This window comes from Lolium perenne, chromosome 4 (genome assembly GCF_019359855.2).
Source record: "Lolium perenne isolate Kyuss_39 chromosome 4, Kyuss_2.0, whole genome shotgun sequence".
Lineage (NCBI taxonomy): Eukaryota > Viridiplantae > Streptophyta > Magnoliopsida > Poales > Poaceae > Lolium > Lolium perenne.
The window spans coordinates 48,200,042-48,224,721 of NC_067247.2; the positions used below are offsets into that span (position 1 = coordinate 48,200,042).

General features: G+C 45.4%; 1 protein-coding gene across 1 annotated transcript; it reads left to right on the plus strand.

Annotated features, from left to right (window-relative positions):
* The first annotated feature begins 7,287 nt into the window (after window positions 1–7,287).
* LOC139838930 (uncharacterized) lies at window positions 7,288–8,265 on the plus strand. Its single transcript, XM_071828945.1, has one exon. It carries the CDS (start codon window positions 7,288–7,290, stop codon window positions 8,263–8,265), a length of 978 nt encoding a protein of 325 aa, XP_071685046.1.
* The last annotated feature ends 16,415 nt before the right edge of the window (window positions 8,266–24,680 follow it).

The window sequence follows — 24,680 nt, forward strand, 5'->3', positions numbered from 1 at the left end:
TCCCTCTTTAGGTTTAGCAAGGTGGCTTCAAGTTTTAATCTTTTGTATCTCTTGTAAGGTGTTGTGAATAATCTAATAAAAAAACCGTGTGCATCCTTTGGATGCAGAAGCTGGGGCGATATTTCTCCCATTTTGAAAAAAAATAGGTAAAAGCGAGTCTAGCATGTATAAAATACACCATGCACTATAAAAAAGATACTGTTATTTTACAGTTAGGGGGCAACACGAGAACTATCCATTGGACGTTCTATAGAATGTATCTCGATGAAGTAGTGACGGTTATATTCACGTCACTTGCATGCATTGCTTTTCTTTTATCGTGAATACTTGCATGCATTAGTGTCTCAATACAATGGTAGGTAGCTAAGGCGCAAAGCATGCTTCCATGTCCTAATGCCTATAAAAATCGTTGAATGCACCACCATAATCGATACAAATACAATATGTATGTCTTTCATCTAAAGGACACAAGAGAATAGATAGGAGTTACGACAAAATTGTAGCTAGTGTTTTGAGATAGGGGAGGAAAACAAGAGTAAGATGACAATATGGAAGGACGTGTTGTGCGCCTTATTAGCGATAGGCTAAATCTCGAAGAAGAGCAGTAATGGCATGATCAGAGGAGCCAATAACTATGATGTCATCAATATAAATTAAAACAAACATAGTGATACCTGACTTTTTGAAAAAGGAACAAAGAGGTGTCAGCCTTTGATGGTGTAAACCCAAGTTCACATAGCTTAGAGCTCAGGCTTGAGTACTAGGCTCGAGGTACTTGTTTCAGACCATATAAAGCCTTATCAAGTTTGCAAATATGATGCGGAGCGTGAGGGTTTCAAAACCTGGAGGTTGTCTCATATGTATACCTCCTCTTCTAGAACACCATGAAGAAACACGTTTTTGACATCTAGCTACCGTAAACTCCATCCACGAGAAACAGAAAGAGACAAAACAATTCTGATAGTTGCAATTTTTACTACAGAACTGAATGTATCCTCATAATCAATGCCATATCTCTGCTTAAAACCTTTTGCAACCAGCCTTGCTTTATATCTATCAATAGAGCCATCTGCCTTCTTCTTAATTCTGTATACCCATTTGCAATCAATTAAGTTCTTGCTTCTACTCGAAGGGACGAGGTGCCAAGTCTTGTTATCAAGAAGTGCATTGTATTCTTCCTCCATAGCTTTGCGCCAGTTGGGGTCATTCAGAGCTTCTATGAGTGTATGTGGTTCACCGGTAGATGATAACATACCATATCTAACTATACCATCAGTATATTGTTTTGAATTACGTATACCTCTTTGCAGTCGAGTATGCACCCCAGGTGGTGAAGGTGGAGGCGGTGAAACAACACCAACACCAGGATTTTCATTTAAAATGTCCATCAGAATTTGAATTCTCTGAATTTTCTCCCCCAATAGCTCCCCCAGCAGAGCTCTCACCTGAGCTCGCCGCATAAGATGCCGAAGGGGACATGTTGCCTTTCGAATCTGCAGCGCCTGGCGAGTCCCCTGCATGCAGCGACATGGATCCTTGGAAGTTTGCGCGCGGGGAGCCAGAGTCGACACGCGACGACGGTGGACTGGGCACATGTGCATGTGGTCCTGCGGGCGTGTGCCAGCATGCACGGACACGACAGGCGAGGCCTGCCCACTGGCTGAAGCTCCCGTCACCTGATGAGGCGAATTTGCATCGAACTGATGCGCCTCGGGATCAACAGAATCAGAGGAATGTTCAGGAAAATCGTCGTGCTAGTTTTGTCATTTTTTGGTTGATGTTCAACAACATGCTCAACACTGATTTCTTCACTGTTTTGGCTGAAAATTTCTTCTGGGCTTGCATCTTCCTGCAGCACATTAGGAATAGACACAATAGGTACAACATGGTTATTGCAATTATGTGCACTCTCATGGGAAGTGGATGTGGAGGATGGAAGAAGTAGAATTTCCTTTTTAAGGAGAGCACCGGCATTGGGATGAAGGGATGCAAATGGGAAGCTATTTTCATCAAAGACAACATCACGAGAGATATACACACGACTTGTAGATATGTCTAGGCATTTGACACCTTTATGAAGAGGACTATACCCAAGAAAAACACATCGTGTGGAACACAAAGCAAGTTTCCGCTTGTTATAGGGACGAAGATTAGGCCAACAGGCACAACCAAACGTCCTCAGAGCATCATAATTTGGGGTGATATGAAGAAGCCGTTCAGTAGGAGTTTCAAAGTTAAGTAATTTTCTAGGAAGTAAATTGATGAGAAATGTTGCAGTTATAAAAGCTTCATCCCGGAACTTGAGAGGCATGGAGGCATTGGCAAGCAAAGCAAGACCAACTTCGACTATACGACGATGTTTTCTTTCAGCTGAACCATTTTGTTGGTGAGCATGAGGACAAGAGACATGATGTGTAATGCCAAATTTTTGAAAGAAACCATTTAATTTCTCATATTCACCTCCCCAATCAGTTTGCATAGTAACAATTTTCCTATGAAACGTACGCTCAACATACTGTTGATAATTAAGAAAGGCTTGATAAACATCAGAATGTTTCTTAAGAAAATAGATCCATGTAAATTTACTAAAATCATTGATGAAGCTTACATAATATGCATGTTTTCCCACAGAAAGAGAAGCAGGCCCCCATACATCAGATAAGACTTGCTCCAAAGGAGCAGTGGAAACACTAGAAGAATTGGGATATGGTAACTGGTGGCTCTTTGCTAACTGACAAGAGTCACAAACATATAGAGTACTTTCTGGGGTGTAAGCTATTTTATTTCTCCTAAGAACTTGTCGATTCACAAATGAAGATGGATGTCCTAAGCGGCGATGCCATGTAGAGGATGACGGCTTTATTGTGATGAATGTGTGCTTGGCGGTCACATGAAACATGGGCACCAAGGGATAGAGACCACCCTAGTAGGGGGCCCTAAACAGAGTCCTTCGAGTTGCTTGGTCCTTGATTAAAAACAAGAAATGATGAAACTCAATAAAGACATGATTATCATGGGTAAATCGATGAACAAATAAAAGATTTTTCGATGCACTAGGAACATGAATGATATTGTTTAGATCAAAGGAGTCATGGGGAGTGCGCAAAAATGAATTACCAATATGACTAATGTGCATACCTGAACCTTTAGCAGTACGAACCCGATCTTGCCCATGGTACTTGTTGGCTATGAGAAGCTTGTTCAGTTCACTAGTGATGTGATCAGTAGCGCCTGTATCAGTTTACCAATTTGTATCAACACCATATGACGCAAGATTTGCTCCTTTCTCACCATCATCTTTGTCCTTCTTGTCATCTGAATAGCGCCACCAGCATGCATTTGTGGGGTGGACATGTTTCTTGCAAATTTGACACTCAATATCAACATATGGAGTAGGGACACGGTCTGAGCGGCGTCCATCAGAACGGCGATAGCGATCACCACCACCATCATCTCTATGCCTGTCACGGCGATCATCTCGACGGTCATCCCGATGGTCGTCACGGCGCCAGTTGCCGCGGCCATCATCTCTGCGCCAATTCCTGTCATCATCTCTGCGCCAGTCATGTTGTCATCATCTCGGTAGCCACCACCACCACGGTATGGGCCACGATCAGGACTGCGAGCCTGAGGAGGAGGAGGTGTTCGACCACGGGGCGGAGGAGTACGGGTGCGGGAACGTTGGTCACCACGACGGGCAAGATTTGCAAAGGAGACAATCGAGCCATTCTCTTCAACTCCATTGCGCATGTCATAAGAGCTCAGCTAGTGGTGATGAGAGCATTGTATTCGCCCTTGTCGAGGCCATGCAACAAATATCCAAGGAGTTCATCATCTTCAACTGGCTTTCCAAGGGCATACAATTCAGAAGCAAAGCCTCTCATCTTTGTGTAGTATTGATCATCAGTCAGCGAGAGCTTCTTGGTATCATTGAGTTCACCACGAAGATGTTGCGCCTTGGTGCAAGACGGTGTCTTGAACATGGCATTGATAGCTGCCCATGCCTCGGCAGTGGATGTCACCTCAAGAAAATGTGACAACACATCCGGGGATAAAGTGTTGAGGAGAAAATGGAGCACTTGTTGATCTCTGGCCATCTAGTCAATGTATGCCGGGTTCAGAACTGTAACCTTGTTCTTCCCAGAATCCTCAACCTCAATGGTTTTGGTAGGAGCTCGATTCGAACCATCCAGAAGGGTCATCACGTTCGCACCGCGGAAGGCAGGAAGGACAAGAGCCTTCCATAGGAGGAACTTGTTGTGTGTCAGCTGTTGAGCAGGAGGTGCCCCCAAGGCAGCAGTGAGGGCAGAGCTTGATAGTACGGATGAACTCGACGAACTCATGATAACCGACCTGAAAATAGAAACAATCTAGGGTTTCTGCGGAGGTCGATCTGGGCACCGTCAGAGGGTGTTGTTGAGAGATGTTGTCGTCCAGCGGAGGCAGCAGATGAACTACTACCTCGGCAGAGAAGTCTTGTGATGCGGCAGCGGCGACGGCTGAAAATAGCAACGGCGGCGGCGGCGGGTTTTTTTCTGTGTGTTTTTCGGGATTGTTTGTAGGGTGCGATGGCAGCAGCAGTCAAGCTGCAACGGTGGCGCGGGTTGTTGGTTGTGGCGGCGGTGGCAGCTAGATCAGGGAAGAAGGGAGCTCTGATACCATATTAGTAAGTGTACCTTTGTCTCGATCACGGTTCCATGTTATATTAGGCAGGACGTTGCCAGAGTTTTACAGATATACGGTTTACAGATATACGGCTACATATACAAACCGTATGAAGCTCAAACACATATAATATAAACTTCCTATTACATATTCTAACACTCCTATGTCACTGACTACCGCCGCCACCATGCACTTGTACTTGAAGCTCAAACACATATAATATAAACCTCCTATTACATATTCTAAACCTCCTATGTCGCTGACTACCGCCGCCACCATGCACTTGTACTTGAACCACGGCGAGAGGAAGCCGAACATCGCCATGGTGCCGGTGTACTTGGCGGATTTTGTGTATATGGCTGGGTAAACCATAGCAAACCCACCACAGTGGGTGCAGTCTGCGGTCGACATGGCAAGCGAGCGGCCATCCACTCTCTACTACTACATATATTACAAAAAGAACATAAATAACATCAAATAATTAATTGACAACATCACGACATTAATCAAGAAATGGGGACAGCGCCGAGAATAAGCAATTTCCTCAATGGGGATGGTGCTGATGCATACTGCTTCGTAGCAAGCATTTATCTGCTCCGAGAAGACGCATGTGGTGCATCAGGCGTCCCGCTGGATCCCGAACCTGGTGGCCACTTACAACTGCTCCCACAGCAGCTGCTTCAGTGCCTGGAGCAATCGCAATATTTCTAGGTTGACATTGTTGTTAACTGTAGTGGGAAAAATTACAAATGCAAACATACTATAGCATCTGCTTGCTTGACATATCGAGGTGCTCTCATGTTGACCTCCAGTGTGAGATACCAAAAATTAGTGAACTTATGTTTAAAGCATGGCCTCGAATAACCCCAAAAAACGCATTCAATTCTTTACTGTGAAAAATTCTCCAACTAGGCAAATGCCACTATGACAATTTCCTGTCAGTTTGACATAAACACTGATCTCTTTTATGGTACCCGGTGGTGACACTAGTAGAAAAAGGGGCAACCGTTTTAGACTTTAATACCGGTTCCCTTACGAACCGGTATTAAAGGTGTCATTTGTACCGGTTCGGGCCGGCGCTCAGACGGACGAGGAGCATTCGTACCGGTTCGTTATGGGTTTTCATACCGGTTCGTTACGGGTTTTCGTACCGGTTCGTGTTAGGAACCGGTACGAAAGGTCTTCGGCCAGAATAGCAGGTGAGGGTGGGGCCAGGGTTGGACCTTTGGTACCGGTTCGTGTTAGGAACCGGTACTAAAGGGTGCCTCATATGCTCACTACCCCCCCTCCCCGCCCCCGATCCATTCTCATTTTCTCATCTCTCTCACATTTCTAAACCTTTTGCACCTCTCACACTCCAACAAATTTTCATTTTTTCTCCACCATTTAAACAAGATTAACGACCTCCATCTATCCAAAGGTTAGCAATATCATCCTTTCTTCCGGCGTTCCTAATTTAGCTCATTTATTTGCTAGTTTAACTCGTACTATTTTTCTAGTGCTAGAAAGGTGTTTGATGAAATGCCTAAGTTAGGGATTTTATTTTTTATATGCAATTTGAGCTGAAATTATATTATGTTTTGTAGGTTTTAGTATCATCCCCGTCCTCACCGCCGTCGATCGCCAGCGTCGTCCCCTAGCCGGCACCGTACCACCTCGGTGAGCCTCTTCTTTTTTATAAAAAAATAGTTTTAATGTGATGAACTTGAATATTAATTAAGTTGGTCACTCATATATCCATGATGTTGTGTAATTAATGATTTTTGATATACATATATAATGCAGATGAGTCGACAATGGATGTACGGTGACCGGTGCCATCCCCACTTCATTAATGGCATGTATTATTTTCTCAACGTGGCTGAGGCAAACAGGCAGTCGAATGGTTTCATCTATTGTCCATGTAGTTCCTGTAAGAATATGAAGGATTACTCTACCTCAAAGATCATTCACGTCCACCTGCTGGAGAACGGTTTCATGCCCAGCTATAATTGCTAGACCAAGCACGGAGAAAGAGGGGTTATATTGGAAGACAACAAAGAAGAAGAGGATAGTGACAACTATCCTATATTCACTGAAGACGGTGATAGTAGAATGGGGGAAGACGAAGCTGAAGAAGAGCCCATTTTTGATGAGCCGATTTTTGATGACCCGGATGACGATTTGGGTCGGGCCATTCTTGATGCGAAGATGAACTACGGAAGTACAAAGGAGAGGTTGAAGTTGGAGAAAATGTTAGTGGATCACAACAAACTGTTGTACCCAAATTGCGAAAATGGCCAGAAAAAGCTGGGTACCACGCTTGAATTGCTACAATGGAAGGCAGAGAATGGTACTTCTGACAAGGGATTTGAAAAGTTGCTGAAAATAATAAAGAAGATGCTTCCAGGGGAGAACGTATTGCCCTCTAGTACGTACGAAGCAAAGAAGGTTGTCTGCCCTCTAGGATTAGAGGTGCAGAAGATACATGCATGCATCAATGACTGCATCCTCTACCGCAAGGAGTACGAGAATTTGAATGCATGCCCGGTATGTAGTGCATTGAGGTATAAGATCAGGCGAGATGACCCTGGCGATGTTGAGGGCGAGTCCAACCCCAGGAAGAGGGTTCCTGCGAAGGTGATGTGGTATGCTCCTATAATACCACGGTTGAAACGTTTGTTTGAGAACAAAGAGCATGCCAAGTTGTTGCGATGGCACAAAGAGGACCGTAAGAAAGATGTGATGCTGAGACACCCCGCTGACGGGTCGCAGTGGAGAAAAATCGACAGAGAGTTCAAGTCATTTTCAGATGACGCAAGGAACTTAAGATTTGGTCTAAGTACAGATGGCTTTAATCCTTTCGGGGAGGAGAGCTCCAGTCATAGCACCTGGCCAGTGACTCTATGTATCTATAACCTTCCTCCTTGGTTGTGCATGAAGCGGAAGTTCATTATGATGCCAGTGCTCATCCAGGGCCCGAAGCAACCCGACAACGACATTGATGTGTACCTGAGGCCATTGGTTGAAAAACTTTTAGAATTGTGGCGTGAACAAGGTGTACCTGTGCAGGATGAGCATGAACAAAAGGAATTTAACCTACGAGCGTTGTTATTTGTAACCATCAATGATTGGCCTGCTCTTGGTAACATTTCAGGGCAGTCAAACAAGGGATACAATGCATGCACACATTGTTTAGGTGAGACTGACAGTAAATATTTGGGAAACAAGAATGTGTACCTGGGGCATCGTCGATTTCTTCCAAAACAACATCACGTAAGAAAGAGAGGAAAGCATTTCGGAGGTGAGGCAGATAACCGAACGAAGCCTACCCGCCCTACTGGGGAAGTTATATATGATATGGTCAAGGATTTAAAAGTGATCTTTGGAAAGGGTCCTGGCGGACAATCTGTTCCGCATGATGTTGACGGACACGTACCCATGTGGAAGAAGTCGATATTTTGGGAGCTACCCTACTGGAAATTCTTAGAGGTTCACTCTGCAATCGACGTGATGCACGTGACGAAAAACCTTTGCGTGAACCTGCTAAACTTCTTGGGCGTGTATGGGAAGACAAAAGATACACCGGATGCACGGCAGGACCATCAAAGTATCCACTAAGGAAACAACCTGAATCCAGAGAAGTATCAAGGTCCTGCCAGCTACGCTCTTACCAAAGAGGAGAAGGAGATATTTTTTGAAGTCCTGAGTAGCATCAAGGTCCCGCCTGGCTTCTCTTCGAATATAAAGGGAATAATAAACATGTTAGAGAAAAAGTTTCAAAACCTGAAGTCTCATGACTGCCACGTGATTATGACACAATTACTTCCGGTTGCATTGAGGGGGCTTCTGCCGGAAAATGTTCGAGTACTAATTGTGAAGCTATGTGCGTTCCTCAATGCAAATTCTCAGAAGGTGATCAATCCACTTACTCTACAAAATTTAATGAAGGATGTGGTACAATGTCTAGTCAGCTTCGAGTTGGTGTTCCCACCATCCCTCTTCAATATTATGACACATCTCCTAGTTCACCTGGTCGAAGAGATTGGCGTTCTCGGTCCTGTATTTCTACACAACATGTTCCCCTTTGAGAGATTCATGGGAGTCTTAAAGAAGTACGGTCATAACCGTGCTAGGCCAGAAGGAAGCATCTCCAAGGGCTATGGAACAGAGGAGGTCATTGAGTTTTGTGTTGACTTTATTCCTGACCTTAAGCCGATCGGTGTTCCTGAATCGCGCTATGAGGGGAGACTGCGTGGAAAAGGCACGCTAGGAAAGAAAGCAACAACGTGTATGGACGGACATTCTTTCACTCAAGCACACTACACAGTTCTACATAATTCCATCTTGGTGGCTCCGTACAAAGAGGAACACAAGGATATCTTACGCTCTAAATACCCGGAGCAACGTGAAGATTGGATTGCTGGAGAACACATGAAGACTTTCGGCGGTTGGTTGCTAACACGTCTCATGAATGTCACCGATGACGAGCAGCTGTACTTGTTGGCCAAGCAACCATCTTCGACTATATCGACTTTTCAAGGGTACGAGATTAATGGGAACACATTTTACACTTTCGCCCAAGACAAAAAGAGCACCAACCAAAACAGTGGTGTCCGCTTTGATGCAGAAGATGGCAATGGGAAGAAGGTCACATATTATGGGTACATAGAGGAGATATGGGAACTTGACTATGGACCTAATTTCACGGTCCCTTTGTTCCGGTGCAAATGGTTCAACCTGAAAGACGGGGTACAGGTAGACCCGCGGTACGGAATGACTACAGCGGATCTCAATAATCTAGGGTACGACACCGAACCATTCGTCCTAGCAAGTGAAGTGGCTCAGGTTTTTTTATGTGAAAGACATGTCTAGCAAACCGAAAAAAAGAAAAGAAAGGCAAGAGGACACATCATACGATGAGCCAAAGCGGCACATAGTTCTTTCAGGAAAAAGAAACATCGTGGGAGTAGAGGACAAGACAGACATGTCAGAATATTATAATAAGTTTGATGATATTCCACCCTTCAAGGTAAAAACTGACCCAAGCATCATCTTAAATAATGAAGATTGTCCATGGTTGCGTTGCAGTCAGAAGAAAGGGAAACAAACGAAGAAAACTCAGAAGACTAGCTAGATAGGGATCATAACTTGTGTATATCAATATGGAAATCACTTTTGTGTAATGATGTTACCGTATGTAAGATATTAACAATGGAGATGGTTGGCTTGTTTTACTAGTTAAGTAGCTTTCATGGGCTTGCAGGGAAGTTTTTCCGAGGCGGAACTTCCGAATATGCCATATATAGGGCATGTGCACCAAGGGCATATTCGAGAAGTTTCGCCACGGGAGATTTCCCAACCCTTTAGTACCCACGTGTCCTTATCCCACCGACAGTTTTGTTACATGACAGAAAAACCACCTTTAGTACCGGTTGCACCCACCAGCCGGTACTAAAGGTTTGCCGCGCCATTGCGTTCCCGCCTATTTTCTTCCCGCGCTTTCCACTGGTTCCCGCCTCTGTCTTCCCGCCTCCGTCATCCCGCCATTTTTTCACTATATATATGTAGGCTTGGCCTCCATTTACATATCACATCTAGACTCATATATGCAAACCTCATCATTCTCTCCCATGGCTTCCATCGTATCTCTAACCCCCCGGGAGGCGGAAGCGCTTTGCGCCTCGAACTACCCCTGCCCGCCGGGCTACCGTGTCCCGACCGGCTGGTTGCTGACCGTCGGAGGCGTACCGGTCCCTCCAGTCCCTCTAGTTGTGGCGCGCGAGATGGCCATCACGAACCACTACTACTTCAAGCTCACGCCAGAGCAGCGGAGGAATCCCCAGTGGCATCCCGACTACAGCCCGACTTGGGAAAGCTTCTTCATCAATCGGCGTGAGAGGGCGCTTGCCAGTCACGAGGGGGGCGGCCCGCCTCCTTCGAACTTCAACGAGGCCGACCGTTGGCTGTGGTGGCGCGGCCGGACTCTCCAGGGCGTCATGGCCTACCGTGGCCCCCGCCTGCGCTACCCTCAGTCCCAGCCCACGCGTGCTCTCCCGCCGAGGTTCGACTACCGCGACCCCGATGCCAGCGACGATGATGACGGCGACTACGACGACTACAGTGGCGACTACTATAGGACTAGGCACGAGTATGACTGAATGACTCCAACAGTCGAATCTGGCCATGTATCTTAATTTTCAGTTGAGCTATGTACTTCTAATTCGAGTTCAATCGTAATAAAATTTTATTCCCGCCCTTTCTTTCTCGCCTTTTTTCTCCCACGCGCGGCGTCGTGGCGGGAAAGTTTCCCGCGCGATGTCGGGGCGGGAAACTTTCCCGCGCGGACGGCGTCGTGCCGGGAGTAAAGAAAAGAAATAGAAAAGAAACAGAAAAGGAAAGGAAAAGAAATAGAAAAAATAGAAAAGAAAAGAAACAGAAAAGAAAAGGAAAAGCAATAGAAAAAATAAATAGAAAAGAAATAGAAAAGAAAAGAAAAAGAAAATCAATAGAAAAAATAAATAGAAAAGAAATAGAAAATAAAAGAAAAAGAAAAAGGAAAAGAAAATAAAAGAAACAGAAAAGAAAAAGAAAAGAAAAAGAAACATCAGAAGAAACAACAAAAGAAAAGAAAAAAAAAGAAAAAAAGAAAAACAAAAAAAACCCTTTGGCACCGGTTGGTACCACCAACCGGTATGAAAGGTCTTTCGTACCGGTTGGTGGTACCAACCGGTACCAAAGGCCCCTCCCCCTAGTTTTCCCTTAGACGCGCGACGGAAATCCCCAAATCGACACATGTTCCCCGCGCGACGCACAGAGAGAGAGCCGCGCCGCCGTCCGCACCCACGCCGCCGTACGAACCACGCCGCGCCGCCGTCCGCACCCACGCCGTCGCTGCCGCAGCGCTCCGCAGCCACGCCGTCGATGTCGCCGCGCTCCGCAGGTTAGTCCGCCGCTCCTCCCCGGCCTTCTTTCTTCCCTCCACCGCTCGCACGCGCGCCGCAGATGTCCGGCGCCGGCGCCGTCGACGCCGCCTCGCCACGCGGCCACGCTGCGATGCCCCCGCCGCAGACGCCCCGCCGCAGAGACGCCCACGCCCGCCGCAGACGCCCGCCGCGCCGCCGCAGACGCCCACGCCGGCGACGCCAAGCCGCGCTCTGCGGCTTCCTCGACAACACCCTTAGGGTGTTCGACGAAATGCCGCAGACGCCCACGCCCATGCCGCAGGTGCCGCTGCCGTGCCGTGCGCCCCTGCCCTGCCGTGCACCCCGCCCCGTGCCCCTGCCCGCGTGCCCCCCGCCCCGTGCCACTGCCGTGCGCCGTGCCGCTGCCGTGGGCGACTAGGTGGAGCTCCACACGAGGATGCTGCTCGCCTACACAAACGCCGCCTGCTGCCGCGTCGAGCTTGGTGGCGTGCAGAGCGGCTGCAGGGCGCGTGCGACATAGTAGGTGCGGGATGGAGAAAAGTAGAAGAGAGAGAGCGAGAGGAGGAGGAGGAACGCCGAGACCGTGGTGGTGCCGAGATCATGTAAATTATGTCTTACAAGTTGCAAGCCTCATGCATAGTATACTAATAGTGCCCGCACCTCGTCCTAATTAGCTTGGATTTACATGGATTATCATTGCATAGCACATGTTTCAACCAAGTGTCACAAAGGGGTACCTCTATGCCGCCTGTACAAAGGTCTAAGGAGAAAGCTCGCATTGGATTTCTCGCTTTTGATTATTCTCAACTTAGACATCCATACCGGGACAACATAGACAACAGATAATGGACTCCTCTTTAATGCATAAGCATTCAACAACAGATAATATTCTTATAAGAGATTGAGGTTTGTTGTCCAAACTGAAACTTCCACCATGGATCATGGCTTTAGTTAGCGGCCCAATGTTCTTCTCTAACAATATGTATACTCAAACCATTTGATCATGATAAATCACCCTTACTTCAGACAAGACGAACATGCATAGAAACTCACATGATATTCAACAAAGAAATAGTTGATGGCATCCCCAGAAACATGGTTATCGCACAACAAGCAACTTATAAGAAATAAGACACATAAGTACATATTCAATACCACAATAGTTTTTAGGCTATTTTTATCCCATGAGCTATATATTGCAAAGATAAAGAATGGAAATTTTAAAGGTAGCACTCAAGCAATTTACTTTGGAATGGCGGAGAAATACCATGTGGTAGGTAGGTATGGTGGACACAAATGGCATAGTTATTGGCTCAAGGATTTTGGATGCACGAGAAGTAATCCCTCTCAATACAAGTCTTAGGCTAGCAGGGTTGTTTGAAGCAAACACAAGGATGAAGCGGTGCAGCAAAACTCACGTAAAAGACATATTGTAAACATTATAAGACTCTACACCGTCTTCCTTGTTGTTCAAACTCAATACTAGAAATTATCTAGACCTTAGAGAGATCAATTATGCAAACCAAGTTTACCATGCTCTGTGTATTTCTTCATTAATAGGTGCAAAGTATATGATGCAAGAGCTTAAACATGAGCACAACAATTGCCAAGTATCACATTATCCAAGACATTTTAGCAATTACTACATGTATCATTTTCCAATTCCAACCATATAACAATTTAACGAAGAAGAAACTTTCGCCATGAATACTATGAGTAAAGCCTAAGGACATATTTGTCCATATGCAACAGCGGAGCGTGTCTCTCTCCCACACAATGAATGCTATGATCCATTTTATTCAAACAAAACAAAAACAAAAACAAACCGACTCTCCAAGCAAAGTACATAAGATGTGACGGAATAAAAATATAGTTTCACTAGAGGAACCTGATAATGTTGTCGATGAAGAAGGGGATGCCTTGGGCATCCCCAAGCTTAGACGCTTGAGTCTTCTTGATATATGCAAGGGTGAACCACCGGGGCATCCCCAAGCTTAGAGCTTTCACTCTCCTTGATCATGTTGTATCATCCTCCTCTCTTGATCCTTGAAAACTTCCTCCACACCAAACTCAAAACAAACTCATTAGAGGGTTAGTGCATAATCAAAAATTTACATATTCAGAGGTGACACAATCATTCTTAACACTTCTGGACATTGCACAAAGCTACTGAAAGTTAATGGAACAAGGAAATCCATCTAACATAGCAAAACAGGCAATGTGAAATAAAAGGCAGAATCTGTCAAAATAGAACAGTCCGTAAAGACGTATTTTTTAGAGGCACCAGACTTGCTCAAATGAAAATGCTCAAATTGAATGAAAGTTGCGTACATATCTGAGGATCACTCACGTAAATTGGCATAATTTTCTGAGTTACCTACAGAGAATTCAACCCAAATTCGTGACAGCAAGAAATCTGTTACTGCGCAGCAATCCAAATCTAGTATCAACTCTACTATCAAAGACTTCACTTGGCACAACAATGCAATAAAACTAAGATAAGGAGAGGTTGCTACAGTAGTAACAACTTCCAGGACACAAATATAAAACAAAGTACTGTAGCAAAATAAACACATGGGTTATCTCCCAAGAAGTTATTTCTTTATAGCCATTAAGATGGGCTCAGCAGTTTTAATGATGCACTCGCAAGAAATAGTATTTGAAGAAAAAGAGAGCATCAAGAGGCAAATTCAAAACAAATTTAAGCCTAACATGCTTCCTATGAAAGGGAATCTTGTAAATAAACAAGTTCATGAAGAGCAAAGTGACAAGCATAGGAAGATAAAACAAGTGTAGCTTCAAAAATTTCAACATATACAGAGGTGTTTTAGTAACAGGAAAACTTCTACAACCATATTTCCCTCTCTCATAATAATGTCCAGTAGCATCATGAGCAAACTCAACTATATAACTATCACATAAAGCATTCTTATCATGAGTCTCATGCATAAAAGTATCATTACTCTCCACATAAGCATAATCATTCTTATTAATTGTAGTGGGAGCAAATTCAACAAAGTAGCTATCAAATATAGGAGGCATATTGTAATCATAATCAATTTTATCCTCCATAGTAGGTGGCACTAAAAGACTACTATCATCATAAATGGGAGGCAAAGTGTCATCAAAGTAAATTTTCTCCTCCATGCTTGGGGGACTAAAAATATCATGCTCATCAAAACCAGCTTCCCCAAGCTTAAATTCTTCCATAGCATTAGCAATAATAGTGTTCAATGAGTTCATGCTAATAACATTGCTACAACTATTTTGCAAACAAAGTTCCATGGGTTTTTTAATTTTCTCTTCAAACACCTCATGTCCTAACTCAAGATAAATACTATAAAGATCTCTAATATTTTTGTTGTTTTTCATTTAGCCTAACTAGTGAAATAAAAACATGCATCGAATTAAGTAAAGTAAAACAACTAATTTTTTTGTGTTTTGATTTAGTGCAGCAAACAAAGTAGTAAATAAAAGTAAAGCAAGACAAAAACAAAGTAAAGAGATTGGATTGTGAAGACTCCCCTTGCAGCGTGTCTTGATCTCCCCGGCAACGGCGCCAGAAAAAGAGCTTGATGGCGTGTAGACACACGTCCGTTGGGAACCCCAAGAGGAAGGTGTGATGCGCACAGCAGCAAGTTTTCCCTCAGAAAGAAACCAAGGTTATCGAACCAGTAGGAGCCAAGAAGCACGTTGAAGGTTGATGGCGGCGAGATGTAGTGCGGCGCAACACCAGGGATTCCGGCGACAACGTGGAACCTGCACAACACAACCAAAGTACTTTGCCCCAACGAAACAGTGAGGTTGTCAATCTCACCGGCTTGCTGTAACAAAGGATTAGATGTATAGTGTGGATGATGATTGTTTGCAGAGAACAGTAGAACAAGTATTGCAGTAGATTGTATTCGATTAAAAGAATGGACCGGGGTCCACAGTTCACTAGAGGTGTCTCTCCCATAAGATAAATAGCATGTTGGGTGAACAAATTACAGTTGGGCAATTGACAAATAGAGAGGGCATGACAATGCACATACATGACATGATGAGTATTGTGAGATTTAATTGGGCATTACGACAAAGTATATAGACCGCTATCCAGCATGCATCTATGCCTAAAAAGTCCACTTTCAGGTTATCATCGGAACCCCTTCCAATATTAAGTTGCAAACAACAGACAATTGCATTAAGTAAGTATGGTGCGTAATGTAATCAATAACTACATCCTCGGACATAGCATAAATGTTTTATCCCTAGTGGCAACAACACATCCACAACCTTAGAACTTTCTGTCACTGTTCCAGATTTAATGGAGGCATGAACCCACTATCGAGCATAAATACTCCCTCTTGGAGTTAAGAGTAAAACCTTGGCCAGAGCCTCTACTAATAACGGAGAGCATGCAAGATCATAAACAACACATAGGTAATAGATTGATAATCAACATAACATAGTATTCTCTATCCATCGGATCCCAACAAACACAACATATAGCATTACAGATAGATGATCTTGATCATGTTAGGCAGCTCACAAGATCCGACAATGAAGCATAATGAGGAGAAGACAACCATCTAGCTACTGCTATGGACCCATAGTCCAGGGGTGAACTACTCACACATCACTCCGGAGGCGACCATGGCGGTGAAGAGTCCTCCGGGAGATGATTCCCCTCTCCGGCAGGGTGCCGGAGGCGATCTCCTGAATCCCCCGAGATGGGATTGGCGGCGGCGGCGTCTCTGGAAGGTTTTCCGTATCGTGGCTCTCGGTACTGGGTGTTTCACGACGAAGGCTTTAAGTAGGCGGAAGGGCAGAGTCGGGGGCCACACGAGGGCCCCACACAACAGGCCGGCGCGGCCAAGGCCCAGGCCGCGCCGCCTTAGTGTGTCGGCGCCCCGTGGCCCCACTTCGTTAGTCCTCCGGTCTTCTGGAAGCTTCGTGTGAAAATAGGACCCTGGGCGTTGATTTCGTCCAATTCCGAGAATATTTCCTTACTAGGATTTCTGAAACCAAAAACAGTAAAACAAAGAATCGGCTCTTCGGCATCTCGTTAATAGGTTAGTGCCGGAAAATGCATAAATATGACATAAAGTATGCATAAAACATGTAGATATCATCAATAATGTGGCATGGAACATAAGAAATTATCGATACGTCGGAGACGTATCAGCCCTCACGGCATTTAAGGCTAATGGTGAACCGAAGCATCCCAAAGAGTACCGCCGCAAATTTACAAATCAAGCCGGAGTTCTTGTTAGGGACCATGTACCGATCAGCATTCAAGAGTGGAATAAGCCGAAGAAAGCGGGGACTGAAGCTAGTTATGTCAACGACACGATGAAATTTTTTCTTTGGGACAGTCTATTGACACGATTCAGCCTACCGGAAGACATGACGGAAGGCTAGAAGAATAAAGTCAGGGAATGGACATGGAAGAAGATGGCCATACAATTCCAGAACTGGAAGAAATATTTATGGGACAAATATAAGAATGAAGATCCAGTATTCGATGATAATCTAGTGAAGATAAAAGATCACTGGCCCGCATTTAAGATGTATAAGCAATCGTCTACTTTTGTGTCCCGATCGGTCACAAATACGAAAAATGCTTCAAAGAAGAAACTTTGGTATCATTTGGGGTCAGGTGGCTACAAGACTGCCATTCCGAAGTGGACAGCGTTTGAAAATAAACTGATGGATGCAGGAAATACTCCACACACATGGGACTGGCCCGAATGGTCCAAGTTCTGGTTGTTCGCGCATGGGGCAGGGTTGGACCCAAAGACAGGGTTGATCGTTGCGAAGGGAAAATGGAAGGAAAAACTTGAGGCAATCATACCGAAGCTTGTAGATGCAATTGAAAAGGTCAGAAAGGGAGAGTACATTCCCGATAGAGAGAATGACGAGCTGACACTCGCTCTGGGGAATCCTGAACACGTTGGACGGGTATGAGCTCGCCCAGGTCTCACCATGAAGGAAGCGTGGCCGGACAACGCTGACACTTATAGAAGCCGTTCGCGAAAGAAGAAGAAGGACGCCGACACGCTAAAGGAATTGTTAAATAGGGTGGAGGCGCTTGAGAAAAATCAGAGGGCACCTGATCAGCCATTGTTTCTACAGGATCCACAAGCCGATGCTGCCCCATCTCAGCGAAGAAGCAGTGTCGGTTCCTTGCATCTTGACGGATGTGGAGGAAGCTACCCCGTGGATTATGTCACGGAGAAGACAGATTGCAAGCTACATATGTTATTCAGGACCGCGTCCGTTAAGGTGGCGGTCGGCTATGTGTACCCAAGTGAAGATGGAGCAATGCACCATCATATGCCCATTCCATCTGGCTGTGTTCGTGTCGGGGTGGATGAAGTTGTTCCAGGTTTTGAAACAGTGGAGCTTGATATTCCTAGAGGTGAAGATGAGAGGACACTGGCCGATGTCAAGCACGATTTCGCCCTATGGCCGAAGAAGTACATCGTCCTTTTGCAAAGGCCACCGACTCCTCCACATGAGCAGCAAATGCCATCGACTCATCCTGGTAGCAGTCCTCGTGAGCAGCCAAGTCCACACCTACCTGAGAGTGACCCCAGCGTGAGTCCACCATCTCGAGATCCTCCGTGTAAGACAGCGCCCGTTAAGCGGAATGGTACACCGCCTAGGAAGACATCTAGAAAGGAGAAACCACAACCTCCCATTGAGAAGTTACCTTGGGAAAAAAGTGAAGAGGAAAACAGGGAAACCGTTGAGTCCGAGATGAAAGCCTTTTTTGCACCGAAAGTGCCAGAGATACCTTTTGAGAAGACACTAGATCCGGTGAAAGTTGTGCGTACCGTTGAGAATCTATATGACCCTGTACCATCGCCGCCATCTGACTATAGGCGTTCTATTGAAAGGTCGTATGACAACATGATCGAGGCGACAAAACCCGTTCAATCGGGTGTCAAGGAGATAAAAGGGATACACCAAGTCTACCAGCTCGGACAACAACCTGTTCAATCGGTCCCCCCTCTGAAAGTGTTTGACGGGAAGGCCGTTCAAAGTTCTCTACAAAACACAACCGATTACGCCTTCGCTGAAGTAGCATATAAATTTGTTCAAGGGAAAGATTTGGTCGAGAATCTCAGGAAGCTACCAATACATATGCGTAACTTGCATTCGTGGTACCTTAATTCCTCAAAGGGAGGGACCGAGACTATCATGGTGCGAGTTAGGGAAGAGTACTACTTCCAGGAATACTGCGTGAACGTTGACATCAACGAGCTTTTCCAGTTATACAATCTCCGGGCCCTCGACAAATCTATCATCAGTTGCTATTGTCTGTAAGTGATTTATTTAATTTGACAAGTCTTTAGCTCAGCTCGTTCATTGTCTGCAAATTATAATCTTTTGTGCGCTATATTATGCAGATCGAAGATGCTCGAATGCAAAAGGGACGAAATCACGAACATTGGGTTCATTGACCCGGACACAATGCATGTTAGAACCATAGAAGAACCCCTCTATAACAAGGATACACCGGAGACTTTGCTAATGTTTTTGAAGCGACAACGTGACAAAAGGCTAATAATTTGGCCTTACAACTTCCAGTGAGTCTTACTGTCTTATAACACATTATATTTTGCTCACCGTATGTCAAAATTTTAACTGATGACTTATATATATGACACTACATATTTAAACGTGCGTAGGTTTCACTTTATTCTTCTCGTCATCAAAATGTACGATGGAGAAGTTGAAGTCTTTGACCCACTAAGCAAAAATTCAGAACTATACAAGTCTTGTTTTCTTATGCTCGGAAGGTAATTTCAATTCTTATCAGTTTGTTTCGTTAATTTCCTGCTATCAACTAATTGATAACTCTTTTATGCATTTTCTTTTGTCGGGCAGCGTATGGGAAACTTTCATCAAGGAAGATAAGTCCCATGAATGGCAACCGAAGATGCGATGGCGTGCGAAAGTAAGTAGTACTACCTGGGTCTACACACATTTATCATACTTGACTATTATTTGATTGAATTATATTCTTGTAAAGAAATGCCCGCAACAACCACAAGGGACTGATCTCTGTGGATACTACGTTTGCGAGTACATCCACAGAATTGTCAGCGAGAGAACGAATAATGAAAGAAATAAAGAGGTACGAAAACAATATTCACAAATTTATTTTCTTATCATAAGTTGTGCTGAGTTTCAGTAATAGTTGTTTGATTGTGATTTGATATATATATATATACACACACATAGCTCATGTATTCATTTGTATCTTATTCTTTTATAGTTGGCAAGAAAGCGGAACAAGCTCTTAATCGAGGACCGCTTCATAGCAATAGGCGAGGAATTGGCGGGATTTTTCCTTCGGGACGTCATACCACCATACGCAGAGTACCACTATGAATGAAGATGTACATGTTACATATAGTTTGAGTCGGAGAGTACCACTATGCTACATGTAATAGACATATATAGAGTACGCCTCGGAGAGTACCACTATGCATGAAGATCGATCTTCATGCATGTACTACTTAATTTGCGATCTTATGCAATTACATGTGTGTTATATTATATGCACCAACTTGATATGCATCACCTTGATCTTCATGTACTACCTAAACCCAAACGTGTTTCTGGTGCATCGACGCGATATGAAACGCTCCGATACCCCTAAACCCCTCCTAAAACCCTAAACCCTGAATTCTCTGCCGTGGCAGAGATTTCTGCATTTTCTCTGTCGCGGCAGACAACCTTTGGTACCGGTTCGTATTACAAACCGGTACCAAAGCTCCCTAGCCCTAAGCTCTCCCACGTGCCCACGTGGAGGCCCTTTAATACCGGTTCGTAAGCAACCGGTACGAAAGGGGGGGGGCTTTTGTACCGGATCTTTTGTACCGGTTGCTTAACCGGTACAAGCCCCTTAGGAACCGGTATTGATGAGCGATTTTCCACTAGTGTGAATATGGGCCCTCCAATTGCCAGATCCAGCCGTGCAGATTGAATTATACCGCTAGACTTGGAGTGGCTGACTCAGGAGTAGTACAGGGGTGCACCGTTGACCCAGGAGCCATCAATGTACCATCAAGAGGGCATTTTAGGTACTCGACCTACCTGTCTACCCGATCGTTCTCCTAGCTTCCCCACCCAAAAAAATCCCTTCAAACCTAGGGTTCAGGCCGCCGCCGACGCGCGCCCGCATAGGTCGTAGGCCCTCCTTATCATCCAACTTGAGCAGCGACGCAGCGATTGGAATCAACTCCCTGCTGAGGCTCTCGTGATTGAACGCGACCGAGGCAGAGGCTCTGTAGCCGGCGGTAGCTTCGGCCATGGAGGTGTGGAGCCCGCGGCCCATCATGTAGAGCACCGGAACGGCACAGAGGTGGTTGAGTTCGTCGCATAGAAAACAAAAAATTTCTACCGTGAACAAGAACAAAACCAAGATCCAATCTAGGAAAAGCCAAGATCTAATCTATGAAGATCGAAGCAACGAGATGTATGTGAGACTAACCCTCGAAGATTTCCAAAGCCTACGAGATTAGATCTCGTTGTTGATGTAGTCGATCATCCAGTGCTGCAATCCGGTAGCACTTCCGTACTCGGTCGTGCGTACGGTGTCGATGAAGCCCGTCCTCTCCCCGTTCCAGCGGGCAGCAGAGGTGTGGTAGATCCCCTTGGAATCCCAGCAGCACGATGGCGTGGTGGTGGTGGTGGAGGAGAAAAGCTGCAGGGCTTCGCCAAGCCGGAGCAGCTCTATGGAGGAGAGAGGGGGCGGCCAGAGCTAGGTCTAGAAGGGGTAGTGCGCCCCTGCCCCCTCCCCTCTTTATATATGGGGGGAGGTCGGTTGGGGTGGCCCCCCCAAGCCCATCTAGGGCTTGGCCGGCGGCCAAAAGGGGGAGGGGGAGTTTTCTTCCCCCCAAGTTGATCCCCCCTAGGGTTTTGGGGAAACCCTAGGGGTTTGGCCGGCTGGGCCTTGGGGGGCATGTGCCCCTGGCCCATTAGGCTAGGGAGCATCCCCTCGGCCCATGCTAGGCCTCCTAGGGTCGTGGGCCCACTGGTGGGACCCTCGAAATCTTCTAGAACCTTCCCGGTCTTTCACCGGAAAAATCTCAAACTTTTCTGAAACCTAGAAATTAACTTCCCTTATATGAATCTTATTCTCCGGACCATTCCGGACCTCCTCGTGATGTCCTAGATCCCATCCGAGACTCCGAACAAACTTCGGTCTCCATCTCATATTCCGAATCTACTTATGCGACATCAAACCTTAAGCGTGTCACCTTACGGTTCGTGAACTATGCTGACATGGTCGAGACTCCTCTCCGACCAATAACCAATAGCGGGATCTGGAGATCCATAATGGCTCCCACATATTCAACGATAACTTAGTGATTTATTGAACCATTTACATACGATACCGATTCCCTTTGTCACGCGATACTTTACTTGTCCGAGGTTCGATCATCGGTATCTCCATACTTTGTTTGACCTCGTTACCGACAAGTACTCTTTACTCGTTACCGTGGTATGTCATCTCTTGTGATCCAATCACATGCTTGCAAGCTAATCATACGACATTCCACCGAGAGGGCCCAGAGTATATCTATCCGTCATCGGGATGGACAAATCCCACTGTTGATCCATATGCCTCAACTCACACTTTTCGAATACTTAATCCCATATTTATAACCACCCATTTACGCAATGGCGTTTGATGTAATCAAAGTACCCTTCCGGTGTAAGTGATTTACATGATCTCATGGTCGAAGGACTAGGTAACTATGCATCGAAAGCTTATAGCAAGTTGAACTTAATAACTTGATCTCATGCTACACTTATTTGGGTGTATGTCCATTATATCATTCACCCAATGACATAACCTTGTTATTAACAACATCCAATGTTCATGATCACGAAACCATGATCATCTATTAATCAACAAGGTAGTTATACAAGAGGCTTACTAGGGACTCCTTGTTGTTTACATAATACACATGTATCAATGTTTCGGTTAATACAATTTTAACATGAGATGTAAACATTTATCATGAACACAAAGATATAACAATACCTAATTTATTATTGCCTCTTGGGCATATCTCCAACAGGTTGAGCCGGCGGTAGCCACTGAGCGCGGCGACGAAGCTGCGGGTGGTCGGGCTGAAAGTTTAGAGATGGTAAACCTACAGGGGGGTGAATAGGTTTCTACAAATTTTAATTCTTTTTTTGCAATATTTTGCTTTGCGGAATATAAAGGTGAGCCTAATGCAAACTAGGTGAGGCAACCTATATGATGATACTAGTAACTCGAGCACGAAGGCTCTCACGTGCAATTATATCACAAGTAAGGAGTTCGGTTAGAGATAACCGATAGAGTGCGGAGACGAGGGTTTATTCCTGTGTTCCCTTCCTTTGCAAGAAGGTACGTCACGTTTGGAGGGGTGGAGGTCCCACGAAGGATTCCCAATGCCACGAAGGCTCACCCTATTCTTCGGAGCCTATCCCACGAAGGAATAGCTCACTCACTTGTGGTAGACTTTGAGGTAGCCTCCAAACCTTCACAATCTTGTCAGGAGCAAATCCATAGCCTGGATGCATCCGGACCTCTTTTGCTGACCTAGGGTTTCCAAGGAACCCTAGAGAGCAAGTATCTTGATGAATACAAGGGGGAACAAGATTTGGCTTGGTAGAATGGTAGATCAGATCCTCCTCTATCTTTTCCCCGGAGGGATTTGAGTTTGGGTGGTGGAGGAGAGAGATCTAAGGCTGTTGGTGTTTCTAACAATGGAGTACGAGAGAGAGAGCTCAAGAACAGCTTGTAGTGTAGTGCCTAAATGTTCAGAGGTAGGAGAAGGGGTATTTATAGTGCCACTTGAAATATGGCTGTTGCAACTTGACACCTCAGCATTTTCTTTGAGGAACCCGGTCAACCGGGCCTGGGACCGGGCCATCCAACGCAGGTGCCTATCAGACCGGGCCAGAGGCCGGGCCACCCGGTTCAAACCGGAGCTGAGATCGGGCCTAGACCGGGGCAGGTCATTGTCGCGCAGTAACGCCTCCGGTTGCCACGAGAGCAGATGCCGGTTGGCGCCGAACAGGCCGGTCCAAACCGGACCCCGGACCGGGCTAGCACCGGGCGAGGGAACCTTACTGGAATGTGCCCGGTGTGCCACGGTACTGGGCCCGGTCGGCGCCGGGCCGCCCGGTGCCACGGCCGGTCTGACCGGGCCTGAGACCGGCTAGTTGCTGTGAAGGCCTTCTTCATTTTTGTCGGAGTGGGGGGGTCTCCCTTTACCTTCATGTTCCATTGATGCACCATTATGCCTATTTGGCTAATAATCTCATAGACATGTATTAGACCAAATACTCTAGCAAGGTGTCATTGTTACCAAAATAATGGATAAGGGTAAAATACCCTTACAATCTCCCCCTTTTTGGTATACGATGACAAACCGAGCTAGAGTCACATATAGATATTATGATAAGCTTTAAACCTTGATTCCATATAAGATATTAAGATAGCTCCCCCAAAATGTGTGCACTTGGAGAATTTGCGTTTGAATGCAAAGTGCACCATTTGTGGAATATGAGAAGCTTCTCCAATATCTTTAGGAAACAAGCATGGTATGGACATGTGTATATCAAGATAAATAAGCATAAAGCATAATTATCCTAACATAGAGATTAAGCATACAAATACTTGTCCATACACGAATTATTCAAAGTAGCAAATGGTTCTTGAAATGAAAAATAAGCAAATAAGCACAAGCCAAATAAGAAGCAAATAAAGTATCAACATGGCTTGTGCAACCAAGGAACCCCGTGCCCGTGAACCTAGACTCTACTCTCTTCTCCCCCTTTGGCATCGGAACAACAAAAAGGCGAAGAAAAGAGTAGGGATGCTAACGCTCCCATCAATAGAACTTTGTCCCAGCGGGTGGAGAGCCGCCATCACCATCCTCATCATCATCACCCTCATCATCATCATACTCTTCATTGTCTTCATCATCATCTTCTCCATATCCAGCAGCATCAGGGTCCTGAGCAGATCGAGCAGGAAGACCACCATGAGCATACATGGAGAAATCAAAGTTCTGGAGCATCTCATCATCAATGGGAGGCATCTCCCAA